General features: G+C 42.8%; 1 protein-coding gene across 5 annotated transcripts in view; it reads left to right on the forward strand.

The window, feature by feature from the left end:
• Positions 1 to 15,699, forward strand: part of grb10b (growth factor receptor-bound protein 10b) — a 267,318-nt gene that overhangs the window by 91,805 nt on the left and 159,814 nt on the right. For 4 of the 5 annotated variants that reach the window (XM_085988113.1, XM_085988111.1, XM_085988109.1 and 1 more), the window contains one exon: positions 6,508 to 6,598. The exons of the other annotated variant lie outside the window; for it this stretch is intronic. In XM_085988113.1, coding sequence (XP_085844239.1) covers positions 6,508 to 6,598 — 91 coding nt within the window. The remainder of the gene's footprint in view (positions 1 to 6,507; positions 6,599 to 15,699) is intronic. 5 annotated transcript variants of the gene reach the window in all.

Below are 15,699 nucleotides of genomic sequence, written 5' to 3' on the forward strand. Positions count from 1 at the left end.
TGTTTTGCAAGATTCCAGAACTTCTCACATCATAGTGAACACAGAGTACACAAGACAGAAGTATGGCACCAAATTATTGCCAATCAATTTACAAAAAGGCTGGATGAAAGCATTTTTGATACATAAAGGGGTGAATCCACTAGTTCCAACATAGTACCCATGAAAAGCAAACTCACCAAGTGAAAAAATGGGAAGAGAAAACTTGTAAATGACCTCTTGAACAGGAACAAACTAGTGATGTGTTTTTCATGCAGTTACACCAAATATCATGTTTTTCATTTAACCATTTGGAACATAAGTGTGGGCACTTCAATTGTGTCACCAACTGATGTTTTCTCACTTCTAAAAGATCACTATTTAAAAAAAATCCAAGCTCAATGGATATGATTTATCAGGTTGGCTCAGTTGGCTGTACTCTCGCCACCTAAGTCAGAAGGTTGTGGTTTCAAGCCCCATTCCAGGACTTAATCACAAAATCTAGGCTAACGGTAATAATGGAGCACTGCATTTAGAGGTGTCATCTTAAGGATAACATGTTAAATCATCACCCTGTTAAAGGGCATAAAAGATCCCACTGTGCCATTTGACAGAAGAGCAGGGAGTTCTTCCAGTGTGATGTGATATTTTCCCTTCAACCAACATCACCAAAAACAGCTTAACTAGCAATTTCTGTATACAAGTTGGTTGCTGTGTTTGCTTATATGTGACGGCACTTCAGCAGTAAATTATTGATCCTAAAATGCTTTGAGATGCTGAGAGAACGTGATGAGGCGCTGTAAAAGTGGAAGTTTGTTCTTGTGTAAAAGTATTTTTTCTCACTTTGGTTATCATCTAAGAGTTATGCTGCTCCATCAGCACTTGAGCATCCATGTTTGGATTATGCATAAGCAAAGTCATCAGAAATCTAACATTTTAAGCGTAAATTTCAGAATTTTAACTTGGAGGCTTTACATGGTTGAGTGCCACCCTCAGGAAATTGTCTTGAGTGGAGTTGGTAATGGGGCAAATTATACATTATGTGGAGGAAGCATGCTTGATCAGTCCAAAGATCTTTTATTTCATCCTTAAGTCATGATGCAGCGCAAAAGCAAGAGTTTGAACTGAATTACACTTGCCAATCATATTTCCTAGAGCGTTAATAATGCTCCAACAGTTGAAAGCAACAAAACCTGAGAATGTTCTGCAAATAAGTATGTGAAGTTTTGTTTTTTGGTTTCAGTGCTGACCTTTTTATATTGATGTCCAAATATGTTTTATAAATACATCAAGAGCAAGAGGATAATTAAAAGCGTAGGGCCTATTAGAGACCAAAAAGGAAGCTTGTGTTTAGAGGCAGAAGACATGGGTATGGTTCTTAATGAATACTTTGCGTCTGTCTTCACAAAAGAGAGGGGCGATGCAGACATTGTAGTTGAGGAGGGGTGTGAAATATTAGAGGAGATAAACCTAGTGATAGTAAGTATTAAGGGGTTTAGCATCTGAGAGTAGATCAATCGCCAGGCCCGGATGAAATGTATCCCAGGCTGTTAAGAGAAGCAAGGGAGGAAGTAGTGGAGACTCTGACCATCATTTTTCAATCCTCTCTGGCTACAGGTGTGCTGTCGGAGGACTGCCAATGTTGTACAGTTTTAAAAGGAAGAAGAGGATAGACTGAGTAATTACAGGCCAGTCCGTCTCGGTGGTGAGCAAATTGTTGGAAAAAAATTCTGAGGGACAGTATTAATAGTGATTTAGAAAGGCACGGATTAATGAAGGACAGTCATGTCTGACCAACTTGACTGAATTTTTTTGAGGGGGTAATAAGGAGGATTGTCCGTTTGACATAGTCTACATGGATTTTAGCAAGGCTTTTGACCATGTCCCACATGGCAGACTGGTCAGAAAAGTAAAAGCCCATGGGATCCAAGGAAAAGTGGCAAGTTGGATCCAAAATTGACTCTGGCAGGAAGCAAAGGGTAATGATCGACAGATGGAGAATATTAGCTGTGAGGAAAGATTGGATAGGCTGGGGGGGAGGCTGAGGGGAGATTTAATTGAGGTGTATAAAATTAAGGGGCCTAGATAGAGTCGATAGGAAGCACCTATTTCCCTTAGCAGAGAGGTTAATAACCAGGGGGCACAGATCTAAAGTAATTGGTAGAAGGATAAGAGGGGAGTTGAGAACTTTTTTCATCCCGAGGGAGGTGGGGGTCTGGAACTCACGGCCTGAAAGGGTGGTAGAGGCAGAAACGATCATCACATTTAAAATGTGTTTGGGTATGCACTTGGTCTGTAGCCTTGTAGGTTACAGCACTTCAAGAGCTGGAAAGTGAGATTAGGCTGGATAGCTCTTTTTCGGCTGACGCACAACGATGGGTCGAATGGCCTCCTGCTGTGCTTTAAATTTCTATGATTCTATGATGCAGCTGCAGCAGCTTTTCTGTTCCTAACATAGCCATAAGAACATAAGTAGGCCATACAGCCCCTCTAGCCTGCTCCGCCATTCAATAAGATCATGGCTGATCTTCAACCTCAACTCCACTTTCTCGCCTGATCCCCATATCCCTTCATTCCCTCAATGTCCAAAAATCTATCTATCTCAGCTTTGAATATACTTTAAAAGAGACTCTGCATTTACAGCCCTCTGGGGCAGAGAATTCCAAAGATTCATAACCCTCTGAGTGAAGAAATTCCTCCTCATTTTCGTCTTAAATGGCCTACCCCTTATCCTGTGACTATGCCTCCTAGTTCTAGACACTCCAGCCAGGGGAAACAACCTCTGGGCATCTACCCTGTCAATCCCCTTCAGAATCTTGTATGTCTCAATGAGATCACCTCATTCTTCTAAACTCCAGAGCATATAGGCCCATTCTACTCAATCTCTCAGCATAGGACAGCCCTCTCATCCCAGGAATCAATCTAGTGAACCTTCGTTGCACCGCCTCCAAGGCAAGTATATCCTTCCTTGGATAAGGAGACCAAAACTGTGCACAGTACTCCAGGTGTGGTCTCACCAAGGCCCTGTACAATTGTAGCACGACTTCCTTACTCTTGTACCCCAACCCCCCTTGCAATAAAGGCCAACATGCCACTTGCCTTCCTTATTGCTTGCTGTACCTGTATGCTAGCTTCCTGTGTTTCTTGCACAAGGACACCCAAATCTCTCTGAATGCCAACATTTGAAAGTTTGTCACCATTTAAAAAATATTCTGTTTCTCTATTCCTACCAAAGTGAATAACCTCATACTTACCTACATTATATTCCATCTGCCACCTTACTGTCCACTCACTTAGTCTATCTATATCCCTTTGCAGACTCTGTGTTCTCCTCACAGCTTACTGTCCCACCTAGCTTTGTATCATCAGCAAACTTGGATACATTACACTCGGTCCCTTCATCTCGGTCATTAATAGATTGTAAATAGCTGAGGCCCCAACACTGATCCTTGCGGCACCCCACTAGTTACAGCCTGTAAACCTGAAAGAGACCCGTTTATCCCTACTCTGTTTTCTGTCCGTTAACCAATCCTCTACACATGCTACTATATTACCCCCAACCCCATGATCCTTAATCTTGTGCAATAACCTTTTATGTGGCACCTTATCAAATGCCTTTTGGAAATCCAAATATACTACATCCACTGGTTCCCCTTTATCTACCCTGCTAGTTACGTCCTCAAAACTCTAATAAATTTGTTAAACACGATTTCCCTTTCATAAAACCATGTTGACTCTGCCTAATCATGTTATGATTTTCTAAGTTCCCTGATACCACTTCCTTAACAATGGATTCCATGGAGGTCTGTCTTTAATCCTGACAATTATTCTTGTTATAATCTTGTGGCGGATTGACAGCGTGGCTGCATTTCTGTTGAAGATCAATTTTCGTATGAACATTGAAGTCCACTGGTCTGTGTAACATTTGACTGTGGAGTCCTGGGCCAAGAGATGGATTTTTGAACATATTCTGTCAAACAAAGCTATATGTTTCCATATATAGTTCACCCTCTTGTGGACTCTAACCCATTCAGTCTCCTAAAGGAAGGGAAAGAGGGGGTGTCTCTCTACCTCTGACTGCCTTCCTCTCAGTATGGCTGGCACTGACTCATCCTCGAACGTTAGATACACTACAGGTTGACGCTGCACAATCCAAATTCAGCTCAGTCACTACTCTGGGCAAAATAACAAGCCCAAGACCAGATTTTTGGGATAGGTTGCGGCCTTGGCAAGAAAAAACTTTAATGAAGGAATTAAACGCCAGAGGCAATTCATTGATAAATTTTATCATGATATAAAATGTATTTTTTTTTTGTTTAAATCCTTATTTTCAGCTTTAGTAATTGAATGGAAAAAGTGGTGTATGGGGAATTTTTTAGAAAGCATTGTGGTGAATGATACGGGAACCCAGTCACCAGATTGTACAATCAGTGGCGAGTTAGCATAGACAAAGCCCATTATAAATGTGGACATAAGAATTTATAATGGGAAAACATTGCCGCAAAGCACGGTGGCATAGTGGTTAGCACTGTTGCCTCACAGCGCCAGGGACCCGGGTTCGAATCCGGCCTCGGGCGACTGTCTGTGTGGAGTTTGCACATTCACAGAAATCACAGAAACCCCACAGTGCAGATAGAGGCCATTTCGGCCCATCGAGCCTGCACCGACACATATCCCACCCGATCCCCGTAACCCCACGTATTTAATCCCCCTAACACTAAGGGTCAATTTATCATAGCCAATCAACCTAACCCGCACATCTTTGGACTGTGGGAGGAAACCGGAGCAGCCGGAGGAAACCCACGCAAACACGGGGAGAATGTGCAAACTCCACACAGACAGTCACCCGAGGCCGGATTCGAACCCGGGTCCCTGGCGCTGTGAGGCAACAGTGCTAACCACTATGCCACCGTGCTGCGGTGTTCTCCCCGTGTTTGCGTGGGTTTCCTCCGGGTGCTCCGGTGCTCCGGTTTCCTCCCACAGTCCAAAGATGTGCGGGTTAGGTTGATTGGCTATGATAAATTGACCCTTAGTGTTAGGGGGATTAAATACGTGGGGTTACGGGGATAGGGTGGGATATGTGTTGGTGTAGGGGTTACGGGGATCGGGTGGGATATGTGTCGGTGCAGGCTCGATGGGCCGAAATGGCCTCTATCTGCACTGTGGGGTTTCTGTGATTCTGTGAAAGCATGATAAAAATGTGCCAACAGGAAGTCATGCTGACAAATTTTTAATAAAAATATAAATTAGCTTATTTCCCATGGTGTTGCTCATGGTGAGTTGCTGTTTTATTGCTATAGGCCTTATGCAAGTTATGTTGGACCAGGTGCTCGGTAATGCACAATATAGGGAGGAACTGATTTACTGTGACTTAATGTCAAATTGTGTTCCTTCACTCTTTTCCCCCCCCCCCCCCCCCCCCCCCCCCGAGAATTATGTCAGTGGCTGCTGTTACATGTTTCTTTTATGTAGGCACGTCATTTCATTTTTTTTTTGAAAAACCAGAATGCACAACAGTACGGTAGGTAAGGCACCAGGCTGGAAGTAGGTATCTGGTGTTCAGCACTGAAGTAAGTGGGAGGGTTATGGGATTCAGCAGCATTCAAGTAGCGTCCTGGATTGTGATCGCACTCATATCATGGTCCTGGTATTGTATCTGGCAGTAATATGAAAAAATAGCAATCAAAATCTTTTGCAAAAACTATCTGGCCTTGTTCACCTTTCTTCTAAGAAATTTGTATATAACTGAATTGCAATCAGTAAATTTGTATATAACTGAATTGCAATCAGTAAATTTGTATATAACTGAATTGCAATCAGTAAATTTGTATAGTCAATCAGATAGAACAGATTTGTATTAAGGTGGGACAAACTTGAATAGTTGTCAATATGATGTGCAAATTTGCCTAATTGTGTGATGTTCTGGAAGTGTTTTCTGGATGTAGCGTTGCTATAAAATGGATTAAAAACATTACGTTCAGTAACCTGAGTTGGTTTGGGGGGCATGTAGTCTTAAAATTACTTTTGTGCTTCAGCTGGTTGCCCCCATTTTTTTTGTTCCTCGTGGTTTTTTCAGTATTATGGACATGCAAATATTGCCCTTCAGCCATGGACTATGTTTTCCTGTTCTATGTCCTGAATATGCAATTATGTTGTCTACTTTTCACCCAAAATATTCACACCATTTCTGTGAAAGCCAATTTTCCTAATCTGTGATATTGCACTTTTTAATTTTTTTAAAAGAGCAATATTTTTAACGGCTGCTCTCTTTTATGAGCAACATTATATGCAATTTCTCACCCCGAGACAGGAGCATTTTTGCAAGTGTGTTTTTGTATTGTGTGTGCAATGAGTCATGGTGCTAATGCACATTTTTAAAAACTTGTAACAATGTATTCTGTGATATTATAATCCTGTTATATTAAAAAAAGTGTTTTCTCCATCACCTGTAAGCAACACCATGGGAGATCTGGTTTGTGTGAGATGCAATATATTTAAATATGGCTATACATTTGATTTTGCCTTTTTCAGGACAATGTAGACCGGACATCTCTCAGGCCAATGGAAGCGATTGGACCTAGTTTCCAAGCTTCATGCAGTCATAATTCACCTAACCATCAAGGTTAGTATTTGTTGCTTGGTTATGATTTGCAAAATTCTGTCACTATGGTGAGGGATTGTCAGTGCTGTATAATGGAATGTTTGGGACCCCATGGCAGAACTGAGCAGTCCTGGGTCAAGTATCAAAATAAGAAAACCGTTCACATCATGACCTCGAACACCTAAGCAGAGGAGGAAACTGATCAATGGTTGCTTGAACTACAGTCTTTACACCTTTTTTAGGATCAGAGTTTGAAGCCAGTGCAGGCTGAGGGGATGAAAAAGTTTCCCATTTTTATCAGTTACATTGAATAAATTTGTATACTTTTATGTTTCCTAGTAAACTGAGCACAATTTTCTGTCTATAATTCGGCACAAACTGATAACATCACCTAAAGGGTTAACAGGTCTAGTAATTACAGAAAAATAGGTTATCTGGGTGTCTGCCGTGGCTCAGTGGTAGCACCTTGACCCCTGTCAGAAGGTCATGGGTTCAAGCTCCACTGCAGATCAAGGGAGCAAATTTTAAAATTAGAGCTAGGCCAATTAGTGAAATGAAGAAGCACTTTTTCCACAGAGGCTACTGCAAACCTGGAGCTATCTCCCAAAAGGCTGTGGATTCTGGTTCAATTGAAATTTTCATGGCTCTGATGAATAGATTTTTGTTGGATAAGGGTATGAAGGGATGTGGAACAAAAGGCAGGTAAAAGAAATTGAGGTACAGATCATCCATAATCTAATTGAATGGGGGAGCAGACTTGATTAGTTGAATGGCCTACTCCTGATCCTATGTTTCTTTGTATCTCAAGACAGTTTCAAAGTAAAACTTTCTTGTCCTGCCCCAGCAATGTGCTTTGTCTGCATTGTGCAGGAACTTTCATTCCCATTGCCAGGCCTCTTGGCCATATGACCCCTTGGGTGAAATCAGTTTGCGTTGAATTACGGGGAGAACTGTGCTGCAAGTTTACTAGGAAACAGGGTTGAAACTATCCAAACTTATTTAATTTAGCTGGTAAAGATGAGAATTTTTAATTGAAGCTAGTGCAGGCGGACTCAAACTCTGATCCTAAAAGTGAAATGGTTGTATTCCAACCAACTTTTAGCCAGGTCCTCCTCTGCTTCTGTTTGAGGTAATGATCTGAACATTTCTCATTTTTGACTTTTTAGAGGGAATAAAAAATATTTTTATCATTAACATGGGCCACAAAAGCTGATTTCAATACCCAAGGGTATATTTATACTACAGGAAACTTTCTGGTATCCGGCACTGACGGGACCGAGTTGGTGCCGTTAGATCAAAACTGCCGTATAAACCAGCGGCAATGTTAAAACATAGAGCTTTTCAGCTCCGTGTGAATCAACAAACCCTGTTGCTTAGCAACAGCTTCAAAACAGTCGGCTGCAGCTGCAAGCGTCTCTAGCTGAAGCTGTTGTTTAGCTACAGACCTTGCAGAGCCTGACTGGGGGAAAAAAAAGCAACGAGAAGTAAAAAAACTTATAGAAAACGGCTCCTGAATTTTGCCGGTAGATAGAGCTTTCTGGACTTTTAACCTCCAGTTAAACGAAAGTTTCCTGTATTGTCTTATGATTCGACAGCACCAAAGTTATACAATATTATCGCACAGAAATAAGCTATTTGGTCGGTCAAGTTTTGGCTGGATTTTCTTCATTGCTACCCGTGCTCTTTTTTTGAAGCAGCTAACTTAATTCCCTTTAAAGAATTTGAGCTCTGCTTGGACAGTGATTTGTGGCAGAGAATTCGACATTCTGTTCACCTGTGTAAAGAATTTTTTTCTAACCTATTTGTGATCATAAATTTGTACCTTCTTGCTACTGCTTCACTGACCTGTGGAAATGATCTATCACTATTTACCTTACCTTTCATAATCAAGCTTTCCTTAACTTTCTCAGCTTAAATGAGAAAAGCCATAACTTCTATAGTTTTTGTAGTGTAACCCGATCAAAACAAAGCTATATAATCGTATCACATTTAGTTGAGAATGGTGGTGGGTAATCGGTTAACTAACAGGAGAAGACTCGGTGAACATCTCCTTCCTTAACTATGTCAGAGCCCAGCACACAAGTGCAAGAGGGGAAGCTGAATTGTTCTAGGGCATCTTCTGTCAAAATTGACAAGTGGCCAATCCGACTCGGCCCATTTCTAAGGTTCCCACTGTCAATTCAGCCAATTCAGTTTACACCATATAACATTGAGAAGCGCCTGAGTACACAGGACACAACATAAACAACACAGATGGCATGTTGTCAGGGTCTGTAGGTTAAGACCTGCGCACCAGAGCAAGTCGCGTGCCCTATCCGAGCTCTTCCACTGCAGTTAGGCACTGGCATCTACCCAACAATATGGAAAATTGCCCAAGTATGTCCAATCCACAAAAAGCAGATAAGACCTAACTCAGCCAATTACTGTCCTAGCAGCCCCCTCCCAAACAGCAGCATAGTGATGAAATGAGCCATCAATAGTGCTGTCGGATGGCACCTGCTTGATGCTCAGTTTGGATACCACCAGAGCCACTTCAGTCCAGATCTCGTGATAGCCTCCATCCAGGTATGGACACGAGCTGAGTGCCAAAGGAAAGCGTACAAAGCTTAAATAAAGGAGACTATGAAGGTATGAGAGCAGAGTTGACTAAAGTGGACTGGGAAAATAGATTAAAGTGTAAGACGGTACGTGAGCAGTGCTGTACATTCAAGGAGATATTTCACAACTTTCAAGAACAATATATTCCACTGAGGAAAAAGGGGCGTAAAAGAAAAGACCGCCATCCGTGGCTAAGTAAAGTAATAAAGGATAGTATCCGACTGAAAACAAGGGCATATAAAGTAGCCAAATCTAGTGGGAGGATATAAGATTGAGAAGCATTTAAAAGCCAGCAAACAATAACTCAAAAATTAATTAAGAAAGGGAAGATAGATTATGAAAGTAAACTAGCAAAAAATATAACAACAGATAGCAAGAGTTTCTACAGTTATATAAAAAGAAAAAGGGTGGCTAAAGTGAATGTTGGTCCCTTAGAGGACGAGACCGGGAAATTAGTGGTGGGGAACATGGAGATGGCAAAAACGCTGAACAAATATTTTGTATCAGTCTTTACAATGGAGGACACTAAAAATATCCCAACACTGGACAAACAGGGGGCTATGGGGGGGAGGAGCTAAACACAATTAAAATCACTAAGGAGGTGGTACTCGGTAAGATAATGGGACGAAAGGCGGATAAATCCCCTGGACCTGATGGCTTACATCCTAGGGTCTTGAGAGAAGTGGCGGTGGGGATTGCGGATGCATTAGTGGTAATTTTCCAGAACTCCCTGGATTCAGGTAAGGTCCCAGCAGATTGGAAAACTGCTAATGTAACGCCCTTATTTAAAAAGGGAAGTAGACAAAAGGCTGGAAACTATAGCCCAGTTAGCCTAACATCTGTGGTTGGTAAAATGTTGGAGTCCATTATTAAGGAAGCAGTAACAGGACATTTGGATAAGCATAATTTAATCGGACAGAGTCAGCATGGTTTTATGAAGGGGAAGTCATGTTTGACAAATTTGCTCGAATTCTTTGAGGACGTAACAAACAGGGTGGATAAAGGGGAAGCAGTGGATGTGGTGTATTTGGACTTCCAAAAGGCATTTGACAAGGTGCCACACAAAAGATTACTGCACAAGATAAAAAATCACGGGATTGGGGGTAATATACTGGCATGGGTGGAAGATTGGCTATCTAACAGAAAACAGAGAGTTGGGATAAATGGTTCATTTTCGGGTTGGCAATCTGTGACTAGTGGTGTTCCGCAGGGGTCAGTGCTGGGACCCCAACTCTTTACAATCTATATTAATGATTTGGAGGAGGGGACCAAGTGCAACATATCCAAGTTTGCCGACGATACAAAGATGGGAGGGAAAGCAGTGAGTGAGGAGGACATAAAAAACCTGCAAAAGGACATAGGCTAAGTGAGTGGGCAGAAATTTGGCAGATGGAATATAATGTTGGAAAGTGTGAGGTTATGCACTTTGGCAGAAAAAATCAAAGAGCAAGTTATTATCTAAATGGAGAGAAACTGCAAAGTGCTATAGTACAAAGGGATCTGGGGGTCCTGGTGCATGAAACACAGAAGGTTAACATGCAGGTACAGCAGGTGATCAGGAAGGCCAATGGAATCTTGGCTTTTAGTGCAAAAGGGATGGAGTATAAAAGCAGGGAAGTCTTGCTTCAGTTATACAGGGTACTGGTGAGGCCACACCTGGAATACTGCGTACAGTTTTGGTTTCTATATTTAAGAAAAGATATACTTGCTCTCGAGGCAGTTCAGAGAAGGTTCACTCGGTTGATTTCGGAGATGAGGGGGTTGACTTATGAGGAAAGGTTGAGTAGGTTGGGCCTCTACTCACTGGAATTCAGAAGAATAAGAGGCGATCTTATCGAAACATACAAGATTGTGAGGGGGCTTGATCGGGTGGATGCGGGGAGGATGTTTCCACTGATGGGTGAGACTAGAACTAGGGGGCATAATCTTAGAATAAGGGGCTGCCCTTTCAAAACTGAGATAAGGAGAAACTTCTTCACTCAGAGGGTAGTAAATCTATGGAATTTGCTACCTCAGAGAGCTGTGGAAGCTGCGACATTAAATAAATTTAAAACGGAGATGGACAGTTTCCTAGCTGATAAGGGAATTAGGGGTTACGGGGAGCGGGCAGGGAAGTGGACGTGAGTCTAGGTTCGGATCAGCCATGATCCTATTGAATGGCGGAGCAGGCTCGAGGGGCCGTATGGCCTACTCCTGCTCCTACTTATGTTCTTATGAAAGCTGACACTAGCTGCTTTTGGCATCAGGGCAACACTTGACTGTCAGCGGGAAGCCCTAGTAAAATCAAGGTAAATGGTGGTCAAAGGGAAAACTCTACAGTGGCTAGAGTCATACCTAGTGAAAACGATGTTTGTGGTTGTTCAAAGCCAATCATTGCAGCCCCAAAACCTAACTGCAGTTCATCAATGAGGTATCATTGGCATCTTCATCTGCAGTTGCATCATCGACCTTCCCTCGTCATAAGAACGAGTGGTGCTAATCAGAGTTCAGCTCCATTTACACTACTTCCAATAATGAAGCAGCCCATGGCAGCATACAGCAGGACCTGCCCAACATTCAGCTTCGGCTGACGAGTGGCAGGCGATGACCAGCTCCAACATGAGAATAGGCCCAATCACCACCCCAGCCTTCCGCATCACTATCGTCAAGTCTCCACGCATCAATATCCAAAGGCTTGACTGAACCAACTGTATCAACACTGGCTACCAGAGCATAACTGAGACAGGGTACTCACTGACAAGTAGCTCACATCCTGACCCCACTATCTACAAGCATCAAAATAGGAGTGTGATGGAAAACTTTTTCAGCTACATCTAAAACTTCACTTAACATTACCCAGGACACAATAGTCTGCTTGACTACTGATCTTAGTATCACCCACTCTACCACTGGTGCACTATGGCTAGAGCATGTACAATCTACAGGCAGCTCACCAAGCTTGCTTTGATGGCACCTCGTAGTCCCTGCAACTTCTGCCATCCAGAAGGACAAGAGCAGTAATATGGGAACACCAATCCTCCCACTTCCCTTCCAAGCCACACCCCATCCTGCCTTCGACATATCGCCAGTTCTCAAATTTCCTACCTAACCACATTGTGGGAGCACCATCAACGCAAGACTATTGTGGTTCAAGGAGAAGGCCGCCCAGCACCGCCTCAGGACATAGGAACAGGCCGTTTATTCCCTCGAGCCTGTTCCGCCATTCAGTAAGATCATGGCCGATCTGTGACCTAACTCCATATACCCAGCTTTGCCCCATATCCCTTAATACCTTTGGTTAACAAAAATCTATCAATCTCTGATTTAAAAAAACAATTGACCGAGCATCAATTGCCGTTTGTGGAAGTGTATTCCAAACTTCTACCACCCTTTGCATGTAGAAGTGTTTCCTAACTTCACTCCTGAAAGGTCTGGCTCTAACTTTTAGACCACGTCCCCTCGCCCTAGACTCCCCAACCAGTGGAAATAGTTTCTCTCTCTACCCTATCCGTTCCCCTTAATATCTTGAAAACTTTGATCAGATCACCCTTTAAACTTCTAAAATTCCAATGTATTCTCTCCTTGTAATTTAACCCTTGGAGTCCAGATAGCATTCTGGTAAATCTATACTGCACTCCCTCCAAGGCCAATATATCCTTCTTACAGTGCGGTACTCAGAACTGCTCAAAGTACTGCAGGTGTGGTCTAACCAGGGCTTTGTATAGCTGTAGCACAACTTCTACCCCCTTGTATTTTGGTCCTCCTAGATATAAAGGCCTGCATTCCATTAGCCTTTCTGATTATTTTCTGTACCTGTGCATGGCATTTTAATCTATGTACCTGGACCCCCAAGTCTCTCTTATAGAATCATAGAAATTTATGCCACAGAAGGAGGCCATTCAGCCCATCGTGTCTGGGCTGGCCGTAAAAGAGCTATATGCCTAATCCCAATTTCCAGTTCTTGGTCCGTAGCCTTGTTGGTTACGACACTTCAAGTGCATACCCAAGTACTTTTTAAATGCGGAAAGGGTTTCTGCCTCTACCATCCTTTCAGGCCGTGAGTTCCAGACCTCCTCCACACTCTGGATGAAATAATTCTCCTTAACTCCCCCTCTAATCCTTCCAGCAATTATTTAAATCTATGTCCCCTGGTTATTAAAATCGCTGCTAAGAGAAATAGGTCCTTCCTATCCACTCTATCTAGGCCCCTCATAATTTTATACACCTCAATTAAATCTCCCCTTGGCCTCCTCTGTTTCAAAGAAAATAACTCCAGCCTATCCAATCTTTTCTCATAGCTAAAATTCTCCAGTCCCTGTTCATCCCTGTTTGGCATAAAAATAAAACAGAAAAGGTGACTCAACCGTGGCTAACAAGGGAAATTAGGGATAGCATAAGATCCAAGAAGAAGACATATAAATTGGCCAGAAAAAGCAATAAACCTGAGGATTGGGAGCAGTTTAGGATTCAGCAAAGGAGGACAAAGGGATTAATTAAGAGGGGGAAAATAGAGTATGAGAGTAAGCTTGCAGGGAACATAAAAACTGACTCAAAGCTTCTATAGATATGTGAAGAGAAAAAGATTGGTGAAGTCAAGCGTAGGTCCCTTGCCTATTAGAATCAGGGGAATTTATAATGGGGAGCGAAGAAATGGCAGACCAATTAAATACATATTTTTGTTCTGTCTTCACAAAGGAGGACACAAATAACCTCCCAGAGATGTCGGGGAACATAGGGTCTAATGAGAGGGAGGAACTGAAAGAAATCGGTATTTGTAGGGAAATGGTGTTAGGGAAATTGATGGGATTGCAGGCTGATAAATCTACATCCTAGGGTACTGAAGGAAGTGGCCCTAGGAATAGTTGATGCATTGCTGGTCATCTTCCAAAATTCGATAGACTCTGGAACAGTTCCCATGGATTGGAGGGTAGCTAATGTTACCCCACTATTCAAAAAAGGTGGTAGAGAGAAAACGGGGAATTATAGACCGGTAAGCCTGACATTGGTAGTGGGGAAAATGCTAGAGTCCATTCTAAAAGATGTAATAGCAGAGCACTTGGGAAAACAGTGACAGGATCGGACAAAGTCAACATAGATTTACAAAAGGTAAATCGTGCTTGACTAATCTACTGGAATTTTTTGAGGATGTAACTGATAGAATAGATAAGGGAGAACCAGTGGATGTGGTGTATTTGGACTTTCAGAAGGCTTTCGATAAGGTCCCGCATAAGAGATTAGCGTGTAAAGTTAAGGCACATGGGATTGGGGGCAAGGTACTGACTTGGATAAAGAACTGGTTGGCAGACAGGGAGCTAAGAGTTGGAATGAACTGCTCTTTTTCCGAGTGGCAGGCAGTGACTAGTGGGGTACCGCAGGGATCGGTGCTAGGACCCCAGCTATTCACAATATATATAAATGATCTAGACGAGGGAACTAGATGTAATATCTCCAAATTTGCAGACGACACAAAGCTGGGTGGGCGTGTGTGCTGTGAGGAGGATGCCGAGAAACTCCAGTATGATTTACACAGGTTGGGTGATTGGGCTGAAGCATGGCAGATGCAGTATAATGTGGATAAATGCGAGGTTATCCACTTTGGTGGCAAAAACAGGAAGGCAGGTTATTATCTGAACGGCAATAGATTGGGAGAAGGGGAAGTGCAACGAGACCTGGGTGTCCTTGTGCACCAGTCGCTGAAGGTAAGCATGCAGGTGGTTAAGAAGGCAAATGGTATTTTGGCTTTCGTAGCGAGAGGGTTCGAGTACAAGAACAAGGGTGTCTTGCTGCAGTTGTACAGGGCCTTGGTGAGACCACACCTTGAGTATTGTGTGCAGTTTTGGTCACCTTATTTGAGGAAGGATGTCCTTGCCATGGCAGGAGTGCAGCGAAGATTCACCAGACTGATACCTGGGATGGCAGGAATGACTTATGAGGAGAGATTGTGTCGATTAGGCTTATACTCGCTGGAGTTTAGAAGAATGAGAGGGGCTCTCATTGAAACTTATAAAATTCTAACAGGACTAGACAGACTGGATGCAGGAAGGATGTTCCTGATGGCCGGGGAGTCCAGAACCAGGGGTCACAGTCTAAGGATAAGGGGTAAGCCATTTAGGACAGAGATGAGGAATTTCTTCACCCAGAGAGTGGTGAACCTGTGGAATTCTCTGCCACACAGGGCAGTTGAAGCCAATTCATTAAATATATTCAAGAAAGAGTTGGATATATTTCTTAAGGCTAAAGGGATCAAGGGATATGGGGAGAAGGCAGGGACAGGCTACTGAATTTGGATGATCAGCCATGATCTCATTGAATGGCGGAGCAGGCTCGAGGGGCCGAATGGCCTACTCCTGCTCCTATCTTCTATGTTTCTATGTCTATGTTTCTATGTCCTGGCAACATCCTCGTAAATCTCCTCTGTACCCTCTCTAGTGCAATCACGTCCTTCCTGTAATGTGTTGACCAGAATTACGCAGTATTCTAGCTGTGACCTAACTAGTCTTTTCTAGCATAACCTCCCTGTTCTTGTATTCTATGCCTCGGCTAAT

This window comes from Somniosus microcephalus, chromosome 5, assembly GCF_052327205.1.
Source record: "Somniosus microcephalus isolate GS21.2 chromosome 5, FLI_Smic_1.0, whole genome shotgun sequence".
Classification (NCBI taxonomy): domain Eukaryota; kingdom Metazoa; phylum Chordata; class Chondrichthyes; order Squaliformes; family Somniosidae; genus Somniosus; species Somniosus microcephalus.